The sequence below is a fragment of the Rana temporaria genome, chromosome 7, assembly GCF_905171775.1.
Source record: "Rana temporaria chromosome 7, aRanTem1.1, whole genome shotgun sequence".
Classification (NCBI taxonomy): Eukaryota; Metazoa; Chordata; class Amphibia; order Anura; family Ranidae; genus Rana; species Rana temporaria.
This window is the reverse complement of record NC_053495.1, coordinates 160,788,929-160,814,360: the sequence shown is the minus strand read 5'-3', so window position 1 is coordinate 160,814,360 and position 25,432 is coordinate 160,788,929. Positions and strand designations below refer to the sequence as shown.

At 44.8% G+C, this 25,432-nt stretch overlaps 1 protein-coding gene across 3 annotated transcripts in view; it reads right to left on the bottom strand.

The window, feature by feature from the left end:
• DHX9 (DExH-box helicase 9) overlaps positions 1–24,429 on the bottom strand; it is a 47,938-nt gene extending 23,509 nt beyond the window's left edge. Inside the window, exons 1-9 of one of the 3 annotated variants that reach the window (XM_040360317.1) lie at positions 24,322–24,429; positions 19,477–19,617; positions 14,479–14,619; positions 13,995–14,106; positions 11,620–11,738; positions 10,790–10,938; positions 6,451–6,497; positions 3,447–3,583; positions 1,276–1,365 (exon numbers count right to left, since the gene is read on the bottom strand). In XM_040360317.1, coding sequence (XP_040216251.1) covers positions 1,276–1,365; positions 3,447–3,583; positions 6,451–6,497; positions 10,790–10,938; positions 11,620–11,738; positions 13,995–14,106; positions 14,479–14,619; positions 19,477–19,587 — 906 coding nt within the window. In that variant the 5' untranslated portion in view covers positions 19,588–19,617; positions 24,322–24,429. Of the gene's footprint in view, positions 1–1,275; positions 1,366–3,446; positions 3,584–6,450; positions 6,498–8,316; positions 8,376–10,789; positions 10,939–11,619; positions 11,739–13,994; positions 14,107–14,478; positions 14,620–19,476; positions 19,618–24,321 lie in introns of those variants that run through there. The other 2 variants (XM_040360318.1, XM_040360319.1) reach the window with 2 other exon arrangements.
• Between the last annotated feature and the right edge of the window lie 1,003 nt (positions 24,430–25,432).

The window sequence follows — 25,432 nt, the reverse complement described above, 5'->3', positions numbered from 1 at the left end:
TAATACCAAAATCTTACATGGACAGGTAAATACTAAATATGGAACTGAAGTGGCAAGATAAGAAATTTGTTGCGCTCCCGAGTCCACAGCCACCGAATGCAGGACTCTGCCCCAGTGGCCGCGTCATTGGATTTCATTGACAGCAACGGGAGCCAATGGCTGCGTTGCCATCAATCTATTTGCCAAGAACGCCGGCGTGACCCCGGGCAGAGGGACGGTGAGTCCCCAAGCGTGGGACATTCCAGGGCTCAGGCAAGTAAAAATAGGGGGCCGGTCACTGGCAAGTGTTTTTTCACTTTAAAAAGGACGGAAGGATTTATCCCCTTAATGACCAGGCCATTTTTTTGCGACACGGCACTACATCATTTTAACGGACAATTACGTTGTACGCAAACAAAATTTATGTTTTTTCCCCCCACAAATAGAGCTTTCTTTTGGTGTTATTTGGTTACCTTATGGTTTTTATTGTTTGCGCTATAAACAAAAAAAGACCAACAATTTAAAAAAAATCTCTCTACTTCCCTGACAGAAAGGGGGGGTCCGTTTACATTGACAGGTCCCCGTTCTGGCTGTCTGTGGAGCGATTTTGTGGGTGGCTCGGACATTGCGGCCATGTGCATCGGCTCCAGTGACATGCAGCGGGCGCGTGCCTGCTGAAACTATTTAAAAGGGCTGCCGAGCAGCTACGGCAATTCGCCCAGGAGCGCCAATCTGCCGCCATATTACGTCGGCGGCTGGTCGGCAAGTATTTAAGTCCCCCCACTTCCCTGGCCGCATGGGACTCCGCTATTTCATAGGCCGGCCACATCATTAATTCACAGTTATGTGAATAGGAAAACCATCACCAAGCTTTTGTGGCCGACAGTCTGTAGTTTTCATTGAACTACAAGAACGCTGTTGAGCGCTCTAGTTCATTGTTGGTTCCCATCATTGGGAAACTGCCTGTTCGTACAGGGTACAAGCAGATGACTTACACTGACAGTCTGCAGGAGTCCTGCATTGCGTCCATTTTTTTTTTTTTTACCTGCAAAAAGATCTGCGTTTATTAAAAGTAAACTTATCCTTTAACCCCTTCACTGCCAGGTCTGTACAGCATATGCACCTACAGCACTGCCTGCAGTTGGCCAGGTCCGTACCCTGTATGGACCCAATTCCTCCTCTGATATAAGCTCATGGTCACTTATAGCAGTTTGAGGGCTTGTAATAATATGCCGCCGTCTCTGCCTCACTTTACAGTCTTGAAAGGCAATGCAAGAGAAAAATCTATCTACTCACTGGGTATGGTAACTCAATGTTCAGTTCCTGAATAACAGCTTGGATTTGCTTTTGAACCTCAGGAGAAAGGTTCACTGGATATGGTTCAATCTGCACAAAAGAAAAAAAGGGAACAGATGAGAATAGTTGCACAAAAAGAACTACACAAATGCAAGCACATTTCTTACCAATGTAAACGCGAGTGATAACACACATCAGTTATTAGGCAGACCAAAAAACAAACTACACTTATATTGGTCTCTGTTGTCAGAGACAGCAGAATAAAGTGATTGGATGGATCTCACGGGGGACCACCAACCCCCCACAGGAAGTTATTTCAGACACTTTCAGAACCTGCCTTCAAATGCTACGACACATTAAAAAAAAATAACTGTAGATAAGAAAACTGGTGAAAATTAGGACCAACTCTGGTGTACTTAGGCGCTGGGAAGCTGTCATGAATGTGATAGCTTTCCACGCAAAGCTCTTTAATGACTATAATGGACATTCATTTTTTGCATCTAGGCATGTTTTCTGCCAGTAAACTCCTCAAAAGATTATGGGGCAGATCCAGAAAGAAATAACGCTGGCGTATCTACTGATACGTAATTTCAAAATTCCCGCGTCGTATCTTTGTTTTGTATCCACAAAACAAGATACGACGGCATCTCGGATGGATCCGACAGGCGTACATCATCGTACGCCGTCGGATCCTAGGTGCATTATTTCGGCGTCCGCTTGGTGGCGTTTCTGACGAAATCCACGTCGAGTATGCAAAGTAGCTATTTACGGCGATCCACGAACGTACGTCCGGCGCATTTTTTTCCGCCGTTTGTGTTCGGCTTTTTCCGGCGTATAGTTAAAGCTGTTGTTATGTGGCGTACTCAATGTTAAGTATGGCCGTCCTTCCCGCATACAATTTTGAATTTTTTATGTTGTTTGCGTAAGCCGTTCGCGAATAGGAATTTGCGTAGAATGACGTCACCGTCGCTAAGCATTGGCGGGTTCCGGTTTAATTTCGAGCATGCGCACTGGGATACCGCATGCGCAGTTCCAAAAAAACGTTGTTTACGTCGGGTCACGACGTGTTCACATAAAACACGCCCCCATCACAGCCATTTGAATTCCGCGCCCTGACGCCGCGAGAGATACGGCGTCCGGCGCAGATGTCTGTGGATCTGCCCCTATGTGTCCATGCACACACACATAGGCTGTCATCAGCGTTTTTTGGACGGGGTGTTTTCTGGCTGAAAGAAAAATCCAGAACTAGTGCGTTTAAAGAGGAATGTTTCAGCTGTAAAAAGCACTTTCATTGATAAAAGTTTAAAAACGCAGAAAAATTTAGTCATTTGGCATTTATCAGCATCCCACAAAAGCTTATGGCTCAAAAATGCTGATATACGCCAAAAAGCTGAATTTTAAGCAAAACGCTACTACAAAACTCATTCTACAGCCAACGCTACTTGTGTTTTTATAACGTCCAGTGCCCATGATCATGCAAACTGGACATTTTTACAGTAGTTTTTGGCTTCAGGCTTTTTTTTCTGCAGCCAGTAAACTCCTCAGCAGGTTATTAAAACATTGCTGATGATTCCTCCAGTGGTCTTGGTTTTACTTCCTGCTGTACTCTCCAAATAATTAACAGGAAAATCTAATTGCAAGAGAGATCTCTTACAATAGGTGAGGGCAGAGCGCAAACAGATCTCTCTGCCAGAGACATATGAAGTTAATGGGTGGTTTATACCTATAGATCACTGCAATCCGTGTGTGGCTATCTTACCCGGAAGTGGGTACCTGTTTTTTTGCAGGTATCTGCTCCCCCCCAAAAAGTGCCAAATGTAACAGGGGAGGGAGCCAGGAGCGTACAAACAAGCTGAGCTTCTATCTTTGGGTGGAGCTCCGCTTTAAGGAAATGTGTCATTAGAAACAAGGACAGGATCCTCCTGGCCTGAAAGTGAAATGAGGCCAGGGAGGAGTCACTGGTTATGAGGCTGCCTGCCACCTATCCCACTACCATGCTACAATATTATGCAGCAATTTCCGACATGTACATAAATGTGATGCATGTCATGTGGAAGCCTGAAAGAATTCTAAAGAGTGTCAAACACTTTATGAATTCCAGGGGTTTGGGCTTCTGCATGTACAAGTTTCTGCTCCCATACTACAATCAAGTATTAATTAGGGCAACTTACAGACTCTCCTTCTTTCTTCTTAGTTTGTCCAGAATAAGGTTCAATGACATTTAAATGATACAGCTGGCGAACAATGGATAGGGCACAGGACTGTGCTGCCAGTTTCTTGTTTGAACCATGTTCACGGGCAGTGATTCCTGTAAGGCAACAAGACAACTACAATAAAACTGGAATAAAATGGCAAATTGTGGTTACGTTATGAACAATGGTGTTGGCTCTATAGAAAGTGTATGGATGCATGTACAGCCATGTTCAAAATAGCAGTGCAACATCACTAACCAGATCACCGATTTGGTATAAATTATATTTCTACATGGCAAATAATTTACTAGTAGGTGCAATAGAGTAAACAGAAAACCAACAGACCCGACAGTCATGATTCTGTGTAATTGAAAGGAGCATGTTGAAAATAATAGCGTGGAGTTCAATTAGCGAGGTCATTCAGTCTTTGAAAAAAAACAGGTGTCAAACAGGTGGCCCTTATTTAACCACTTCCCGACGTCTGGACGTCTAAAGACATCCTAGGATTTGTGGTGGTACACCTGAATGATGCCTGCAGCTACAGGCATCATTCAGATATTGGCATTTTCAGCCGGCGATTTCCTACACCATAAGAACGATCATAGTGGCTGTTCCGCTGCTTGATCGCTCTTACGGGCGGTGAGAGGGGACGTCCGTCCCCCTCCTACCACCCTTCGATGCTGCTACCGACTCACCGGTAAGTCGGAGAACGGATGCGCCGGCCCCAGATGTTGAGAGATTTCTGGCGGAACAGATGGTCGCCCGAGTCTCTATGATCATCGGAGGCCGGGTGCGATGGTATGACGTCATGCCGCCTCGACTGGGAAGCTGTGATTTTTTTTATTTTAGGCTTCCGAGCCTAGAGGCGAGATCTTATTGACCCCATATCTCACTGTAAAGAGGTCCTGTCATATTCCTATTACAAGGGATGTTTACATTCCTTGTAATAGGAACAAAAGTGTTTTTTTTAAAGTGCCCCTGTCCCCGTGTGCTCGCACGCAGAAGCGAACGCATACCCAAGTCCTGCCCACATATGAAAATGGTGTTCAAACCACACGTGAGGTGTCGCCTTGAACGTTAGAGCGAGAGCAGTAATTTTAGCCCTAGACCACCTCCAACTCAAAACATGTAACCAGTTATACAAAATTTAGTGAGTAGGGATTTTTTAAGTACAGAAGTTGGGCGCCATTCCACAAGCGTGTGCAATTTTGAGGCATGACATGTTAGGCATCTATTTACTCAGCGTAACTTCATCTTTCACATTATGCAAAAAAAATTGGCCAACTTTACTGTTTTTTTTTTATAGCGTGAAACTGTTTATTTTCCCAAAAAAAACACATTTAAAGCGGATCTCCACTCTAAAGTGGAGTCCCGCTGATCGGAACCCTCCCCCCCTCCGGTGTCACATTTGACACCTTTCAGGGGGGAGGGGGGTGCAGATACCTGTCTACAGACAGGTATCTGCACCCACTTCCGGCCCTACGATACGGGCAAAGGACGGGTTTTTTCCTTACCTTCCGTCCGTCCCCCGTTGTATGCTGGGAACACTCGGCTCCCAGCACACAGCGGGAGCCAATCGGCGGGCGCAGCGCGACTCGCGCATGCGCCGTAGGGAACCGGGCAGTGAAGCCGGAGCGCTTCACTTCCTGGTTCCCTCACCGTGGATGGAGGGGGGAGCAGCAGGGTGACGAGCGATCGCTCGTCATCTGCTGCGATCACCGCTGGACTCCAGGACAGGTAAGTGTCCTTATATTAAAAGTCAGCAGCTGCAGTATTTGTAGCTGCTGGCTTTTAATACATGTTTTTAGTGGCACATCCGCTTTAACATTTTCTGCGCAAATACCGTGCAAGATAAAAAGTTGCAATGACCGCCATATTCTCTAGGGTCTCCGCAAAAAAAAAAAAAAAAAAAAAAAACACACATTTGGGGGCTCTGTAATTTTCTAGCAAAGAAATATGGATTTTTACATGTAGGAGAGAAATGTTGGAATTGGCCTGGTGGGCAAGGACAAAGGCCGCAAATGTTTTACATGCTGGGTATAGTTTGTTTCTAAGAGAAATGGGATGTTCCAGAAGAACAGTGTACGTTGATTGGAGAGAGGAAAGAGGTTCAGAAACGGTTAGGCTACTCAGCTAAAAATTATCGTAAATGCTTTAGCTGCTTACTGCCAGTCCACCGTGACGAAGGGGCGGTGTAGCTCTCGCAGCCGCACTGTGTTAGGACACAGCACGACCCTGATCTCTACAAAGAGCCTCGGCTCTTTAACCATTCGATTGGCTGTGTCCAATCACAGCTGGTCTAAACATGGAAATGCCCAATAATGGGCTCTCACCGCCTCACACTGACAGACAGTGTGTGGTGAGGAGAGCCAGTCAGCGATATGTAATCAGTGCCCCCAGTTCCAGCCAGCAGTGCGCTCAAAGTTGCATGACAAAACACACAAGTGTTTACGGAACCTTAACCAGGACACTGGCCAGTAATGTGAGGGGCACTGGGGCACTCGAACCCCCCCCCCCCCCCCCATCAACCGCACTTCACCAGTGGCCATCAATGCAAGGCTCAACCACCACACCAAATTCTTTGATCACGTCTGCAATGTACTGAACACACCAATCATACACTGAGCCGTAGACAATTTTTAGAACAGTTCCCTGAAAACTATTTCAAGAGTTCCTCCATGGTACAAAGGTTGAGGAAGGCTGCCCTAAACAATACCTACTTTAATGCCACTGCTCAAAAGTGTTTTCACTATACCGTAATGCATTTCCATTTGGTAAGATAATACTGCCAAAGCATTTTTTTTAAATCCATCAGGGAAAAAAAAAAAAAAAAAACACACACAGAAAGAAAGAAAGAAAGAAAGAAAGAAAGAAAGAAAGAAAGAAAGAAAGAAAGAAAGAAAGAAAGAAAGAAAGAAAGAAAGAAAGAAAGAAAGAAAAACAAAAACAGACAAAAAAAAAAAAAACAACAAACACCACTTACTTCGTCCAAGCTGTTTAACAAACAGGGCCATTTCTGCTAAAAAGCTCCTGTGAAGACAGACAAGTGTCACAATTTTGCATACAATAGACAATGTGAGCATTCCCTTGTACTCCGTGAAGGACCAATATTTAACTGCACTGCAATATCATTGTGTACTGTTCCAGAGATTGTTACTAGCTTTGAATATGGGAGGAGGGGTTGGGCAAGGGTGCCTTACTGACACATCAGAGACGTCCACCAAAATCACAGGCAATAAATGTTTGGGGGCATTTTCACACCTTATAAATGTTTCAAGGGCAAGGACAGCAGATGACTATGGAATATTTGAATGCAACTAAATATTCAAATCAGGGAGGTGCTTCAGCTTAAGTTTGGTGGTGGTTGGGAAGGGAGTAAGCAAATAGTCAAATCCTAGAGAACCCAAACCCCCCTCACACCACACACACACACACACACACACACACACACACACACACACACGACAGTCCACTAAAAGCTGTCAATTTTGGGTTGATGCTGGTGGTATAAACCACCCATTGACTTCATATGTCTCTGGCAGAGAGATCCGTTTACCCTCTGCCCTCACCTATTGTAAGGGATCTCTCTTGCGATTCGATTTTCCTGTTAATTATGATGTACAAGCAGGAAGTAAAACCACGACCACTGGGAGGAATCATCAGCAATGTTTGTTTTCAGCCAAGGAAGCTTCCATCATGGCCTCTGATCTTCAACTGCCATGATGTTGCACATGTGATCAGTTGAGAGCACATATGTGACCGTTACATTCCAGGCACGTGTCAGGAATATAACTTTTTTTTTTTTTTTAACAGTTAAAAATCTATGGGGTTACATAGCTCTGCTTTAACGAGACTTGCCAACTTAAACACAGAAAATCAGGCATTTTAAATGTTACTCGCTTTTTCCAAAAACTATTTTTTTATACACTAGGAAATCCGATTATTCCAGGAAAGACCATTAACAGAGCCTCCTCCAACCTCATAACCCTCTTCTGGAAGATTTTATATATGGTCTGTGCTGGCCCACCTACCCCAAACATATGTAGCATCCAGGGGAAGGAGCGAAACTGAATACTATCGAATGTCACTTGAGTGACAGCCAAGCCTACTGACATCACATCCAAGATGGCAGCACCCAGCAGCAGTCTCAGGGCTTTTGGATGTCTACACAAGTGAGGCTTTTACAGGTTAACAACATGCATAAGTGAATATAAAATCTTTCGTAAAGTATTTTTATTCAAATTAATGGTCAGGCAACTGAGTCTCCAATATCCAGTGGGTGGTTTAAAACTTCAAGCAATATACAGAAAACAAGTGCATGCCACCTTATTAATGTGGACGTTTCAACAGTTGTAAACGATATCTATAGTAAATAATTTCAAAGAAATCTCAAGGTGAAGGGACAAGAGTAGTTTCCCGAACTACATTTTTACCTCTTAGCACTGGCACCTCCCAGCCTTTTAAGAGGTTTAACGACACCGGAAGGTGGTGCGGGGGTTATAACAACGCGACTGCCGCGATTGCCTGTCACGCGATCCGAAAACTCCCAATCGTAAGGAGCGATCAGGACCTTTTCGGTCAGATGGCGGCAACTGTGCCGGGAGAGCATGTGCTCTCAGGCACAAGTGTATGTGCAGCAATTCAAGGACCAGGTGCTGAGAGGCCGCATATTTGCATACGGTCAAGGGGTAAAATGAAAGCCATCACTTACCCTACATTATAATACACAGCTAAATGCATTTAACAATCACAAGTTAAGACCCTTCCACCACTCACACATGCCATGTTAGTGACAATTTCCTACCTTTCCACAGATCAAGCACATGATTCAAGCAAAGGTGGCACTGACCTGCAAGTCTTTCCCTAGCAGTCTGCGGTGCCTGTGTGTTTCTCAGCCGACCTTTTGTTCACCTAAAGAGAGTGACACCAGGAATCAGCAATCGCTAATTTCACATGGGATTTACTTAGTCCAGCCTAAGCGTCAGCCCATGTTTGAAGGGAAAAAAAAAGAAGCAGATTCCGGATGTCACCCTTATTTTGGTTTATGCATTTTGTATATGCTTTTCAGCACAAAATTTGAACATGGATATTGTAAGAAACACATTATTCCTGTGGTTCCTTAAAATGATTGCGTTGTCATTTTTTTGAACACATCAAGTCTTGGAAATAAACCTAAAATTCATTCTCAAGATCACTGCGCACAAAATTGTGTTGTACGAGTTTTACTAGGAGTAAGTAAAATACTCGCTGTAATACTCTGTTACATCGGCAGGCTGAGAAACACACAAGTCCTTTGAGGAGATCTGGCTGGGAGATTCAGAAGATAATCTGATAGAAAATATTAACAGGGGTACAGTGTTCAATTCAACCTTTTGCTATTTAGTAAATAAAATAAAAACACACCATATTTAAAAGGGGAACTAAATCCTCCTATCCTACAGCAAACAAAGCTGCCATCTTAGCCTGTTTGACCGGCAGCTTGTGCTGCACATTTGATCTGGGCTATGACACCAGCCATTTGATATCCAGGTCAGATGAGAGCCAACATAAGCACACTAGTAACTGACAGTTATCACCAGAGGCATGCCTTGAATGAAACAGTATGGGAAAACTGTTAAATTGGTGGGTTTAGTTCCAGTTTAAAGTGATTGTAAAGGTTCTCTTTTTTGTAAAACAAAAACATGTTATACTTAACTACTCTGTGCAAGGGTTTTGCACAGAGCGGCCCCCCATCTTCCTTCTCTGGGGTGTCCTGGCGGCGCTCCGGGCTCCCCTTCAACTGGTGCCCCCACAGAGACACGCTTTCCATAGGGGCACCCATGCAGGTGCGCTCCCGAGTCCTGCTGCTGTGTCCATTGACACAGACAGCAGGACTCTGCCCCACCATCACTGGATTTGACAGCAGTGGGAGACAATGGCTCCCGCTGCTATCAATTTATCCAATAAAGAACCCAAGACTACGGCTGGAGCTGCTGGGCTCTTCACTGGAACGACCAGGTTCAGATTAGAAAAAAAAAAATAAGAAGAAAAAAAAAAAAAAAAAAGAGAAAGAAAAAGAAAAAGAAAAAGAAAAAGAAAAAAGAAAAAAGAAAGGAGCAGTAGCAAAGCAGAACATTTTTTCACCATAATGCATAGAATGCATTAAGGTGAAAAGCCTTGAGGGCTTACAAATCCTTTTAGGGCTCATTTACACCATGTGCAAAGACAAGAGTTTTTCTGTATGCATTCTGAAAGGCCGAAAGAAAAACAGTTGTTCTCTATGTGCCCTGTTCACACCACAACACTAGTATTTACTGCAGATTTTTTCTGTGCATAATTCTGCAGTGTGTATGTAGCTTTCTGGTTGGGAAGAAAATATAAAAAAATAAACACTCGACATCAATATTGTGGTATGAACAGGGCAGAAGATAAAGTGAGGGCACAGGGTGTGATGTCTAAATGCATAAAATAAACCACAAGGATGCCTTAACAATGGAATCTAACAATTCCCCAAAATCCCTGCAAAGGCAACTCTTCCCAACCATGGCTAGGTTCACCAATGGGGGAAAGGGACATATGGCACTCTCCACCCCAAAAAAAAGAATTGCAATATTCTCATCCTACAAGAAAAAAGGATCAGAAAAAGGAAAACAAAGGTGCCAAAATCCCAGCAATGTAGTTTTACTTAAAAGCTCCATTTTAAACCCTGAACTTCTAAAATATAATAGTTCAGCAGAGGTATGCAATCACCACTTAATTGTATGTAGACAAATTATGACCCTTGGTGAAAGCACTTCTCTGGGATGGCCCAGCTTTATGAGCTGGCCAAGGAGAAAATGTGTCCAGGCTTTAATACTACTATTATAGCTACTCAGTTGGAGTGCTCGGTGTGGATACTGGCTCAAAAGTTACATGGCTAGACAGAGGCCTACGCCTTGAAGGCATAAAACACCACAAAAGGGTAACATTGTTGGCCCTGCACAGCCTTTGAAATGAAGTGTCCCTGCTGGGTCCTTTTATTGCATTTGCATACTATACGGCCACATTTAATCATATGGGTGAGCCATACTCATGATGGGCCTACGGCCATTCAGTGGAGAGCAGCCAACTCATAGGAATGTATAGACCCAGTAGGAACATACTCCTTGCAAAGGCTGTGAGATACTGACTAGGGCTGCACAGTAGTGAAGAGCACAGGAAATGAGATGGTATATTTCAACAGATGCATTAAAAGGCAGACATATTGAAGAATCTTTAAAAATGTAATGAAGAAACTGATCTAACCATTACAGACATATCAACTGAAACATGGTGGGAAGAAGAAAAAAAAGAAAAAAACCAACCTGTTGTGGTCAGGCCCCACTTGTGAGTACTTGTAGTCCGCTTGTGTCTTTTCTTTCTGAAAGAACTGATTGAGACGTGCTTTAGCATTCTCAAGGGTCCAGTTCCCATGCAGACCAGCATTCAAGTCCACTTCTTCAGACTCCAGAGTCTAAACACAAAGGGGGACAATAATAGCCATTAAAACAACACTGCATAAATGGAAGGACTGTAGTTTTGGAGCCAGGCTACAAAATCTACCTGGTAACTTCATTTAGATATAAACAAACCAAATGGGTTGCTGAATAAGACCTCTTTAACACTGGGGCCGCTCTGAGTTGGCGTCAAAGCCCTGCTAGCTTTAACGGCACTTTTCGGCCGCTAGCGGCTGAAGAAAGGGTTAAAAGCGCCTGAAAAGCACTGCTGCTTTAGCAGCGTTGCCCATTGATTTCCATGGCAGGGGCGGTTTAGGAGCGATGTATACACTTGCATATACCACCCAGGTGCCCTTACATCTCAAGGATAACATCTACTCTTTTTTTTAAGCATGCCTTTAAAGAGTATGCTTACTTTACACGCTGTATACAGTTTTTCCTTATTATATGTTGCTGTAGATCCTATTAAAAACGCTCTGGTGTAAAGTGAGGGATCACATCTAGATAGGAAACCCTCCTCTGCAGAGCTGCAACAACTCAAAATGATTGACTTGGCAGTTCTGGCAGTCTTGGAACTGTGTCAGCACTGAAGACTACAGCAACAAGTGATAGCTTTGGGCAGGCAGTAAGTTAACCCTACATGTTCAAACCATATTCTGCTATAGGATTTCTCCCAAGGTACTTTTTACACAACATACCGCTTTAGCTTCCTGCTCATCTCTCTTGGAATAATAATCCTGTAGATTGGCTCCACGCTCCCAGCTTGCGCCACCAGTAAGAGGTCCATATCCCGGCGTACTTGATGCCAATGGTGCATCTAAAAAAATGTAACATTTAGTGCGATACACAGCATTTTACAGATATAACAAATTCTTACAACGGTCTAGTGCAGTGATGGCAAACCTTGGCACCCCAGATGTTTTGGAACTACATTTCCCATGATGCTCATGCACTCTGCAGTGTAGTTGAGCATCATGGGAAATGTAGTTCCAAAACATCTGGGGTGCCAAGGTTCGCCATCACTGGTCTAGTGAGAGAACTCAACATTACCTCAAAACGAATATATGAGCTAATACAATCAATCACAATTCACCTCCGGAAGGTTTACCCCTTACATAATAAATAAATATATTATGGTTATCTCCCCCACTTTCTGCTTTAAAGCAAAAAAAAAAAAAAAAAAGAACACCCCAATAAGCGTATATTGATTGGTTTGCGCAAAAGTTATAGCGTTTACAGACCAATGAATATTTCTTAGCAATGGTGGCGATAAGCGACTTAGAGCAGGATTGCGGACCAGTGAACGCGTTGGCTGTACCCAGTGTTTTGTGCATGTCCATGCACTGCATTTAAAGCCTTTTGTCAGTTGCATTTTGTGAGTACCCACTTTTATACAAAAATGTCTTATTAAAATTAATCTCTGGTAATGCACTAGGTGCGCGCGCCTTCCATTTCTGTTTTTCTTGTAGTTCCTTTCGGATTACCCCATCTGAAGAAGGCAGCATCCACCTAGCTCTGGGATACCATATGTAACGGAATGACCCGGGACATCCAGAGACTTTGTGAGGATGGGGGAATACTCCTGTGTCAGCGTCACTGATAACTCTTGGGTCTGAGTCCACCCTGTGCCTTTTGGGCATGGGGTGGCAAGGGAATCATAATTCATGTATTACATGAGATAGGACATCAATTATAGTTCATATTGCAGGATCTTGAGAGATTGCAAGATGTTGGCCCAACCAGTCAATAGTGACTCATTTCTAGTGACATGCTAATTGCATCAGGGCTTGGAAGACATTCCATTGTCCTTGTGTAAAGGTGTTGTAACGGACAGGTGTTAATCCCAGGTCTGCTCCCAGAACTCTAATTATGCATACTAAGTACTGCTTACGTGTGATAACACTGTCTACAACCTATTGATGCTCAGAGGTGTCAAGCTGTATGCAGAGACGGAGTGGGTGAAGGTGTTGTTATGCTGTTGATTAAGGAATGTTAAGTAATTAGCCTTAGTGTGTGATTAGGGGGGGGGGGGTGGAGATCTCATTGTTGCTTTAATGCCTGGTACTGTATAAGAAGACTGAGAAGAAATCATTAAAATCATTACATTTGAAACCAGAAGCACAGAGCTGTGTGTCTCGTGTCTGGGGGGGAATTCTTATGGATCGGGTCCTGTTGATTGGAGTGTCGATAAGCTGTCTTGGATGGGATGGAAGGTCGTAAACGGTGGTGACCGTTACACCATATATACCTTTCACACCACCATTTTATCCAACATCTGTTACTCCTCACCTTGGAAGACCTATTAGCGCTGGAAGTGACTTTTGTATGCACTGTCACTGTACTACTGACACGAGAAGGGGTTAAAGAGCTTTCACACTGGGGAGGCATTTTAACGGCGCTATTTTTTGCACTAAAAAAACCTCAGTGTGAAAGTACCCTTAAGGTATTTATTGCTAGGGAAAGAAGCATGCATCACCACAAAGCAAATACAGTAAAACCTTGGTTTGAGAGTAACTTGGTTTGAGAGCGTTTTGCAAGACAAGCAAACATTTTTAATACATTTTGACTTGATATACAAGCGATGTCTTGATAAAAGGGTAGAGTCATGTCACAACCAAGTATTAAAGAGAATAGAGGCGCCCAAAAGTGTAGCAATGTGGTTACATTTAATGAAGGTACAACATTTAGAAACTCACATGGTTGAGGATTAAAACAGGCATCCAAGTATGCATGCATCCAAGGTAAAGCTGTCCACATAGATCATCCTCTGCACCGCCATTGATGTTGTCCCTTCCACGAGTGGTTCAAGCCTTGCCGGTCACAATTGCAGAGTAATAGCGGTGGAGGACGACGGTCTATGTGGATCGCTTTACCCCAGATGCCTGCATACTTAGATGTGCCTCTTTGGTTTTACTGCACAAACCAGCCACTGTGTAATGGAAGCACCCAGTATTAAACATTTGCTTTTAAAATAAAAGTAATAGAAGCACCAATTATAAATGTGTAAACATGCCTACAAATGTAAAATATAATGGACCAAAAAGTTTTAGTTTTGCCCTTTAATAAGACTTACTGGCAGTTTCACTTTTTAGTTGCAAGTGGGGTGGTAGTGGACCTCCAGTAGGGCCATCCGCTTCCTCCGATTTTACAGGCTGAAATCCATTTGGATCAACTTCCTGGCAAGCCTGCAATGAACACATTAAAAGAATGACTTGTATTGTTACTACTACACATCTACTTTCATGGCACATTCACCTGCATGCATAACAGTGCTGGGTCAAGACCAGATGCATGGCACAAATCCACTGCTCGTCTCGATTACAGCAGCCAAGGACTGCTAAACCAGAGCTAGTCCACAAAGCACATTTAAAAAACAAATTGAAAATTTCAAAGATAGGTTGCTGTGTTCTGCTTTTTTCTCTGCCCACTTTTACAGAGGTGTAAGGTTGGGGGCAGAGAGCATCCTAATTCAACACAACCAAAGCAGATGTGAGAAGTAATGCTTCTATCATCAGAAAGAATACAAATAATACACAAGTCTATTAGAGTTTACCAACCCCCAATGATGGCACTTCCTCGCTTCGGATTTCTCCCATTCGCACTAGGTAGTTCACAAAGTCACGGGCTGCATTACTCTGGGCATCTTTTTTGTTTGTAGAATTTCCCATTCCCATGTAATTATAGCCATCTATACGAACCTATGGGAAAGAAACTTATGTTAACATGGTAACAAATTCCAATATGGTGTTTGCCAATACAAGGCTGGCTAACTGAACTAAATGAGAAACCTGTTTAGCTAAACCCCCCTGCATCCTTTACAGCTCAGGAAGCTGCCACCTTAGCCTCTGTTTGACTTGCAGTTGCCATAGTACTGTGACCAGTTATAACATTGGCCTTTGGATGGTTTGACAATTCGGTGGAGAGCACAAGCAACCGAGACAGTTATGCACAGCATGCCTTGGATGTGACTGTTTTGATAAACCATTAAATCAATGTTTTAAAGTGGAACTAAACCCAAGTAGGGCAGAAGCAGAACTCAGCACTGAGAAAACAGGTGCACATTTCAGGGCAAACAAGCTCTTCATATAGATTTATTCCATCCGTCATAAAGCCAAGTAATGCAACCTCTTTTCTGTTTATGCACAGATATTGTAATTTAATGTGACTTTAAACCTTCCTTTTTTCTTAATTAAAATAAACGTTGTATACTTATCTGCTCTGTGCAATGGTTTTGCACAGAGCGGGCCCGACCCACTTATTTTGGGGTCCCCCGCCGGTGCTCCAGGCTCCTCCTCAATGGCAAGTGCCCCCATAGTGCTGCTTTCCATGGAGGCACCTGTGCAGGCTTGTTCCCAAGCCACCCTGTCTGCATCCATTGACACAGAGCAGGCTGCTTGGCCCTGCCCCTCGCTCGGCATAGAATTTGATTGCAAGCAGTGGGAGCCAGTGGCAGCCACTGCCATCAATTTGCCCAGGGAAGAGGGAGGCATCAACGAGAGGTGCTGTTCTCACACACATCGCTGGATCAGATCATGATCAGGCAAGTATAAAGAGGGTGCTGGGGGATTCTGCAGCACAGAAGGCTTTTCACATTAATGCAGAGAATGCATTAAGGTGAAAAATTGAGACAAATAATGCAGGTGGTGGAATGTGGTCACTGGAGTGGCATCATATAATCAAAAAGGAAAAAGTATACCATACTGAGTTAGCTTTCAGTGCTGGAGTTGGAGATTTAGTCATTTTTAGCAGGCGGTCCCTGAGACCAGAACATTTTAAGGGTTTCTCCGTGTTGAAATCGTTGGAAAAGGCTGCATCCAGGGCTGGTCAGATGCTTGAAGGAGCCATTATATGCAAACAGCAGTGTCGTCAGCCAATTCGTCTGAACAGGTGGATTGACCACAGCATTCACACACAATGTGTGCATGCAGTTGTTTCCTGCTGAAGAGAACACACTGGCAGCAGTGTAACTGTATGCATTTGGGTTTAATAGGCAGAGTTTTAGTTATAAATCAAGCCAAGCTGATCTCCCCTTGTGCAGGGTGATTGGTCTTCTATACCAGTGGTTCTCAACCTCAGTCCTCAAGTACTCACAACAGGCCATGTTTTCAGGTTTTCCTTTACTTTGCACAGCTGCTTTAAATCAATATCAATGGTATTGATAGATCAAATAGCTTTTAAGTGAAGTTCCAAAAACATGGCCCGTTGGGGGGGATGTGAGGACTGAGGTTAAAACCACTGTTCTAAGACACCTTTCCCACTTATGCTTAGAGTTTGATCTCTTGTAACATGCACCTCCCCTAAAATATAACCATCTCAATTTCCTTGTACCATGAAATAGTTTTGAGGTGGATTGCAAGTACAAGCAGACTCAGTGGCAACTCTGCAGGGATGCATCTATTGAATCAGAGAGGCCAAGTCCGTAAAATAACCAACAAATCGTACTTGCAGCATTTCCTTGAGCACGGCAAAAGACTTCACAAAATACAGAGGCATCAAAAAAGTAGGCACTGTCCAGTATGTCCTTTACAGTCTTTTCATATCACAAAACAAACAGCTGTGATCAAAACCTGTCAGAAAAAATATGAGACCACCAAATCCATTCCAAATGGAAAGAGCAGACATTCAGCAATGTGTGGAATATGTTTATCTTTCAAAAGGTTTTTATTTTCCAATAAAAAGGTAACAAACTCAAAATACATACACTCATTTCCAAGTGGCAAAATCCTAAAAAATCTAAATACAAATAGAGGGTGCAACAGACCCGAGATAAACATATTGAATAGACCAACAAATATTAGCCCCAAGTTGCTCCATTACATTAGGCGCGCGACAGAGGAGATCAGGAGAACACTCCGAGCACCCCTTTAGGGGAACATGCTGTGCCCAGGGAGTACCCCCCAGACACACCCCCCCCCCCCAGGAGAAACTGACAGGTTGTTCCCGACAACCGAGGCTGCCTGGAAGGAACCGTCAGAGCCGAGGCCTCAAGTCCCTCTGGGTGGGGATCCGTAGCATAGTCCTCTCAGAGGCAGGTATACCACCGGTTCTCTTGTACTGCGGAGAAGGTGTCAAGTGTATGATGTAATAGGGAAAGGGTAGGGAAAAGCAGAAAAAAGGGGGGAGAGAGAGACATAGAAGAAGATAGAAAGAAGCCAAGCAGCGGGACGGTACTGGTGAAAAACGATCTTTAGACTTGTATCCCAGGAATGAGAGCTATGCCCATATATTTAGCCCAGGGTTCCCAAGTGGCTTCAAAGCCTTTGGTTCTGTCAAGGAGAACACTTGTGAGTTTCTCCTGGGACATAATCCACAAGATTTTGCGTTTGGTGGCCAAGAGGGAGACCATGGGTTGTTTCCATGCTTTAGCCATCGTCAGCTTCGCTCCCAGCAACATGAAGTGTATCAGTTTACGTGTGAATTTAGACGTCCCGGGAAGATTGGCGTTCAGGAGAGCAATTTCCAGGCTTTTGGGAATGTGGAGGGATGTAACCCTTTGGATCAAGGCAAAAATCCTGTTCCAGTATGACCTTATTCTGGGGCATTCCCACCATGTGTGGGCCATAGTGCTTGTTAGTTGGCATCCTTGGAAGCATTGAGGGTTCGCTGTAGGATACATGAGGCCAATTTGGCCGGAGTGAGGTACCATCTGGTCATTACTTTTAAATTGGATTCAATCAGGGAAACATTCTGAATCCCCTTAAAGGCTCTAGAAAAAGAGGTCTGCAATTTCTCCAAGTTCCAGCTTATTTGGAGATCATTTTCCCAAGATGACATGTCTTTGCATGGCGTTTGGGCTAGTGACTGGTAGACTATGGAGATTCCCCCCCTCTGTTCCATGGACTGACCGCACCAAGTTTCGTATTGCATGAACTTAAGAGGGCCTAGTTTGGATTTCCAGATTTTATGAAGGAAGTGCTGTATTTGCTGTAGTCTGAAGTATTCAGAGGACGGAATTTCCAGCTGTTGCCTACAGAATTTCAGGGTGATTGGTTCCGATGAGGTAAAGAAGTGTCCGATCCGGTACAGGCCCTTGTCCAACCACCATTTAAAAGCTTTAATGTTTTGGCCTGGGATGAATTTGGGGTTATTAAAGATGTGGGAGAGGGGTTGACATTCGGAAATCAAGGAGGGGTTCGTTCTCAGATTGTCCCAGAGAGCTAGAGATTGGGAGAGGATGGGTGACAGAATAGGGTGCCTTTCCCTGGATGGAACCCCTAAGAGGTAGTCAAGAGTAAATCAGGGGGCCGCCTGTCTATCTGAATCCAATCCGGCTTTTCGATTTTGGAGTGCACGTTTGAAAGTTGTGAGAGTCTGGCTGCTTGATAGTACCAAAGTAGCCATGGTAGTCCTAGACCCCCCTTCGTCCTGAATCTGTAAAGGGTAGACCTGATCACCCCCAGAAAAATTTGTTATATAGATTTCAGTTGAGCTTTTCTTATATTGATTGGTAAGACCCCTTTCACACTGAGGAGTTTTTCAGGCGGTACAGCGCTAAAAATAGAGCTGCTATTCCGCCTGAAAAACTCCTGCACTGCATACTCAATGTGAAAGCCCGAGGGCTTTCACACTGAGGCGATGCGCTGGCGGGAGAGAAAAAAAATCTACTGCCAGCAGCATCTTTGGAGCGGCGTGTATACCGCTCCTTCCCATTAAAAACAATGGGAAACCGCGGCAATAGCGCCCGCAATCCACCTCTGCAGAGGCGCATTGCGGGCGGTATTAACCCTTTATCGGCCGCTAGCGGGGGTTAATACCACACCGCTAGCGGCCAAATCCCATGGCAAATCCGAAGGTATAGCGTCGCTATTTCGCCACCGCGGCTCCCGCCCCAGTGTGAAAGGGGCCTTAGGCTCTGAAGAGATACAGCAGTCTGGGAAGGAGAGTCATCTTTATAGCATGTATTCTACCTAACCAAGAAAGTTCCCCTTTGGCCCAATTTTTTATGTCGGACTCGAGCTTCCGGTATGTGGTAACGAAGTTAGAGGTGTATAGGTGTTCCATTTTTGCTGTAAGGGTGATCCCCAGATAATCTATGGAGGAGTTGCTCCATTTGAAATTTAAAAAGCTTTGTAATGATGTGACCAAGTCTGGTGTGTAAAATATGTTTAAAGGTGTAAATTAAAGGATGTGTTCACCGACTTGCCTGTATTTACGGTGGAACATGCAACATGTTCCAGCTGCTGCAGTCTCACCCCCTCTCCCAGTGAGAAGAGATCTTCTCCTGGCACCATTTAAAAATAACATGGCTATGTGGGGCTTCACCGACACAGCTGCGTCATTCCTGTGAATGACTTGAACTACAAGTACAGTCAGCCTTTGCGGGTGATGGCTCGTAGTTCTGAACAGACTAAGGTCGCTAATGAGTGGCCTTATAGTTCATTCACACACATTCCTCACACACACGGCTGAAAGCAGCAGGGCTTGTCTGCAGGAGTCTTGCATTTCACCCCTGTCCATGGGTGCAATGCTTTCCAGGCTCTTTAGTGATAAGATAAAAAAATTTTTCCTGCAAAAATATACAAGCAATTTTTATAGAGCATTCACGTATACATTACCTCACACACAAACTTTGGACGATTTTTGTTGCCAGCAGTGCGGATTTCATAACTGGGAGTCACCTTCTTCTTCCCACACCAAGCATACAGAAAATTCTTGATGTCAGCCATGATGGAACAGAGGCAGCTTTATCTTGTGATCTGCAATACAGATATATCATGAGGTCAAAACTTACGAGTCTTTTTGGAAAGCAAAACATTAAAACCAAAGAAAGATCAATGTCATACAAAAGATCACATGCAATATAAGTGTTTTTTACAACAATAAATTGATAATAATCCTGCAAATCAGATGTAGCTTATATTCCTTTTTTATGTGTTTGCAATCAAAAGTCCCCAAGCACCAAAAAGGATTGAGCAGCAGTGAAGCACAGCACACCTCGTGTTTTATGATGGACTCATCTCCAATAAGGACCATTAATTGGCATATTACCCCACATTCGGAAATACGCAACATGTTGGCATCTCGGGTACGACTTCCCCTTTAGGGGACAATTCTTCTACTGCCCCTTGGAGTCTCGCGCTTCTTCAGTATTATACTGCAGATATTCAAAATCACAAAGCGCTAACCATAGTGTAATGAAATGCAACACGCTTTTAAAATAATGGTAAAATATTCCACTCATGGACGGGACAACGCGTTAGGGTGGAGACTAAAGTGCCATCACTAGTTGGATGGCAAAAGGTGGAAGTGGTGACAATGTAATGATTATATGCCGCTAGTACTATGCATATGTGAGTGCAATATTATACCATTTTGTCACATTTACCTACCTGGTGCTTTGCGATTGAGTGTCTGCAGTATAATATCAAAGAAGCACGAGATGAGATGTCTCCTAACGCAGGGTTTGACAAATTTGCTTGGAATCTAGGAGCCAGCTAAATAAGGTAGGAGCCAGAAAACACGCCCCGTCCTGCCGAGCTCGCACGCCAAAGCAAACACATACGCGAGTAGCGACCGCATATGTAAACAGTGTTCAAACCACACGTGAGATATCGCTGCGATTGGTAGAGCGAGAGCAATAATTCTAGCCCTAGACCTCCTCTAAGTCGAATCATGCAGCCTATGGAGATGTTAAAGTATAAAGGTTTGTCGCCATTCCACGAGCGGACGCAATTTTTAAGCGTGGCATGTTGGGTATCAATTTACTCAGCGTAACATTATCTTTCACAATATATAAAAAAAATTGGGCTAACTTTAATGTTGGTTTTTTTTATAAAAAAAGTGCGCTTGTAAGACCACTGCGCAAATACGGTGTGATAGAAAGTATTGCAACGACCGCAATTTTATTCTCTAGGATGTTAGAATAAAAAATATATATATAATGTTTGGGGGCTCTAATTAGAGGGAAGGAGATGGCAGTGAAAACACTGGGGAAGCTCCATTAGCATTGGTGGTTTACTTGTCATGCCAACGTCCACCACAAGATGGGGCCAGATCACAGAAGGAAGCATAGGCCTGCAGAAGGCCGCGGCCTCAATTACCATCCGGCGGGGGGCGCAGAGACACAGGATGGGGTATCCTGCATCTCCGTGCGCCCCCACCGTGCAATCGTGTTGGGCCACACCGGCTGGTAATTGAGGCCGCGGCTTTGCGGCCTTCTGCAAGCCCATGCTTCCTTCCATGGGCGCCAGGTCGCTAATTCTAGACGCAATTGCGCCCGGATTTTGTCAAACCCTGCCCTAAAGGGAAAGTTGTACCCGAGATGCCTACACACTACCCCACAGTGGGAAATACGTGACGGGACTATTAATGGTTTTTATTGAAGGTGACTTTTCTGTGCGGGTGGTTGTGGCTGAGGGAACAGGGGTAGACCCCCAGCAGGAACCACCTGCACCAGTGTTAACCTAGCTTTTCCGTTAATTTTGCACAGGCTTCTTATGTTGGCCATACATGGTTGAATTTCGATCCATCGATTTCGAAATTCGACCAACCAAGCCTTCAGTTTCACCTCATGTTGCTACAGAAAATAATGTGTCTGGGAATCTTTTCTTTCCGGGAATTTTCTTTACTTGCACATGCACATTTCTTTTTCGTTTACATTTCTCGCACGATTCTCTCATCAATGAATAGAAAATCATTAGTTTTTCAAAAAATTACCAAAAAATTAACAATGATTAAAATTCAATACCCGCATGAAAATCGGCTGTTGCTGCAGCCCACTAATGGTGCAAAATACGAATGAAATTTCTTAGATAAAATTTAAAAAATTTTTTTTTTTTTTTAAATTCGACCAATGTATGGCCTTAATTTACATTTCTCACTTCTAGCAAGTAAAACAAGTTACGGCTCCTTCACCATTCAAGAGCAGGAAAAAACACAAACACAGGAGCAGGCTATACAGTAACTGATTATGATAGCCAATCAAAGGCTATCTATAGCATTCAGGTGATTGAGAACTGGGCCTCCCGCTTCATGATCGTTAGTACAGGCAAGCATATATTTTTCTTTCATTTTGGCTAGAGCAAGGGAGGGTTATAACCCATCAGATTTCTTTTTTTTTTTCACTGTTTCATTGGGGAGATTTCCCTTCACTTCCTGTCCCATAGCCAAACAGGAAGTGAGAAGAAACCCTTGCATATTCAGTGTTCCCATTGGAAGACCTCCCCTCTATTACTTTTCTGGGGATAACCGAAAATTTAGGATTTCCTGCATACCACTAATCACAGGCAGCAAGAAGTTTGCCGGTCTGTGCAGCAGTGGCGGCCCGTCCAATAGGGGGGCACACGGTCACCACCCCCCTAATCTACATGCAGGGTGCCAGACGCATGAATTCCAATGGGTTTTTTTTTTTTTAAGCACGTGGCTAGAGCCTGAGGCTCTAATAGACTTCAATAAAGGGTAGGCACAGGATTGCTTGCTGCATAGAAATCAAAAATACACCAGTCGCCAACACTTAGTTGCTTCCTGGAGGGATCAGTAAGGTGGTGGGTTGGATGTAGGATGCCTCAGTCCATCTATACTAAATACACACACAGGAAACCGCATGCGATTTGGACAGGAATCATACAATTTTTCTGCAGTGCGATTTGTGCCCACTTTGTATTGACGCAAATTGCACCGCAAAGTATCAGTATATCCCTATTTTTTGCTTTTAGGTGTGACATGGCCACAGTTCCAACACCCTCCCCTTTACAGAATCCAGGGGGTTCCCCCCCCCCTCCTACAGAATCCAGGGGGTTTCCCCGATCCCCCCCCCTCCTACAGAATCCAGGGGGTTTCCCCGACCCCCCCCCCCTACAGAATCCAGGGGGTTTCCCCGATCCCCCCCCTCCTACAGAATCCAGGGGGTTTCCCCGATCCCCCCCCCTCCTACAGAATCCAGGGGGTTTCCCCGATCCCCCCCCCTCCTACAGAATCCAGGGGGTTTCCCCGATCCCCCCCCCTCCTACAGAATCCAGGGGGTTTCCCCGATCCCCCCCCCTCCTACAGAATCCAGGGGGTTTCCCCGATCCCCCCCCCTCCTACAGAATCCAGGGGGTTTCCCCGATCCCCCCCCTCCTACAGAATCCAGGGGGTTTCCCCGATCCCCCCCCCTCCTACAGAATCCAGGGGGTTTCCCCGATCCCCCCCCCTCCTACAGAATCCAGGGGGTTTCCCCGATCCCCCCCCCTCCTACAGAATCCAGGGGGTTTCCCCGATCCCCCCCCCTCCTACAGAATCCAGGGGGTTTCCCCGATCCCCCCCCCTCCTACAGAATCCAGGGGGTTTCCCCGATCCCCCCCCCTCCTACAGAATCCAGGGGGTTTCCCCGATCCCCCCCTCCTACAGAATCCAGGGGGTTTCCCCGATCCCCCCCCTCCTACAGAATCCAGGGGGTTTCCCCGATCCCCCCCCTCCTACAGAATCCAGGGGGTTTCCCCGATCCCCCCCCTCCTACAGAATCCAGGGGGTTTCCCCGATCCCCCCTCCTACAGAATCCAGGGGTTCCCCGATCCCCCCCCCTCCTACAGAATCCAGGAGATTCCCCCGACCCCCCCTACAGAATTCCGGGGTTCCCCCACCACTACAGAGTCCAGGGGTTCCCCCAATCCCCCCACCCTGGCACAGCTGCAGCCTGATGGTATTTTGACACCCATTTTTAATAACATGTGTTACAGGAAAGGAGCAAACCATCTATTTCTATCCAGAGCAACACGTTTCCTGTACTTGCTGAAAAAGGCAGCCAGCAGATCTTAGGCTGGGTTCACAGTGAATCAGGTCTGGACAGGTGTGTAAATTGCACGCGTTCCCTCGACACACAGTAAAGGGCGCAGCTATGTATGCAGTAGGGTCACATCTGCACAGGTCCTGCGTACCTCATTTACACACAGCGGCCTATTCATGTATAAGGTCTGCAGTCCCTGTGGGAAACGCAGGGGAAAATTCCCTGGTCCTTTTTATTTTTTAAACACACTTGTGCGATGCTGCAACACTATGCAACTTTACACACCGAATAACGCACATTTCCCATTGGATAAGGGTGCCGAGGACTGCTGGGGATACCATATGGCAGTGATGGCAAAGCTTGGCACCCCAGATGTTTTGGAACTACATTTCCCATGATGCTCACGCACTCTGCAGTGTAGCAGAGCATCATGGGAAATGTAGTTCCAAAACATTTGGGATGCCAAGGTTCGCCATCACTGCCATATGATATTGTAAGGTATACAAGGACGGGCAGTGGTCTATGGTTCCTTCACCACCATTATCCTCATATTATTATTTAAACAGATGGTGAGAGTCACAACAAGGCCCTCCCACCATAACAACGGCGGCTCACACGCTGCACATGTCTGTCCCCGCCATGCATCCTTATAATAGGCTATTAATTATCCCTCTAAAACCGAGCCCGCCGAACTTACCGGATTACCTCAGGAGAAACGGCCGCCTGGGATCACAATGCAGCCACGAACAAAATGGCCACGCCGCTCTAACACGCAAAGACCCTCTGGGAGCGCTGAGATACCGCGATGCTGCAAAGACCATCCGGCGTGAACCGGAAGCGGTTGTTCAACTTCCGGGGAAAGTGTAACCACCATAGGAGCTGCAGGTTATGCATATTCAAATCACAAAGGAAACAGGGCGGGGCTGATATATTGTTCATTTTGTACCCAGCGCAGTACTAATAAAGGAAGTTGAATATAAGGGACTTTCCAACTTAGTTCCCTGTCTGTACAAAAGTGCACATCAATGTCTCCCTGTCTCGCTGATTCCAGACTCTTGAATTCAGCCCCCATTCATACATATCTGGGCGTTCTGTAGTGCCACCTCATCCCTTTACACTGGAACACATATCAATTAAACAGGTTCTGAGGCTAATTGAATGCAGGTAGGGTACCAAGGCCCCTTTCACACTTGTGCGACTTGTCCTGCGATTTGGGACCGTGAAGTGACATGAAGTTGTACCCCATGATTTCCAATGAGCACTGTTCATATCTGTGCGACTTCTTTGTAGTCACTGCACTACTTTGGTGCGACTTTGATGCGACTTGAGGTCCATAGACATGAAGGCATTGCCTCAAGTCACATCAAAGTTGTCGCGCGACTTTCAGGTCAGACAAGTGTGAAAGGGGCCTAAGGGTACGTTAACACTAAACATGGGTTAACCACTTAAGCCCCGGACCATATTGCTGCCTAAAGACCCAAGGGGTTTTTACAGTTCGGGACTGCGTCGCTTTAACAGACAATTGCGCGGTCGTGCGACGTGGCTCCCAAACAAAATTGGCGTCCTTTTTTCCCCACAAATAGAGCTTTCTTTTGGTGGTATTTGATCACCTCTGCGGTTTTATTTTTTTGCGCTATAAACAAAAATAGAGCGACAATTTTGAAAAAAATGCAATATTTTTTACTTTTTGCTGTAATAAATATCCCCCAAAAACATATATAATTTTTTTTTTTCCTCAGTTTAGGCCGATACGTATTCTTCTACCTATTTTTGGTAAAAAAAAAATGCAATAATCGTTTATCGGTTGG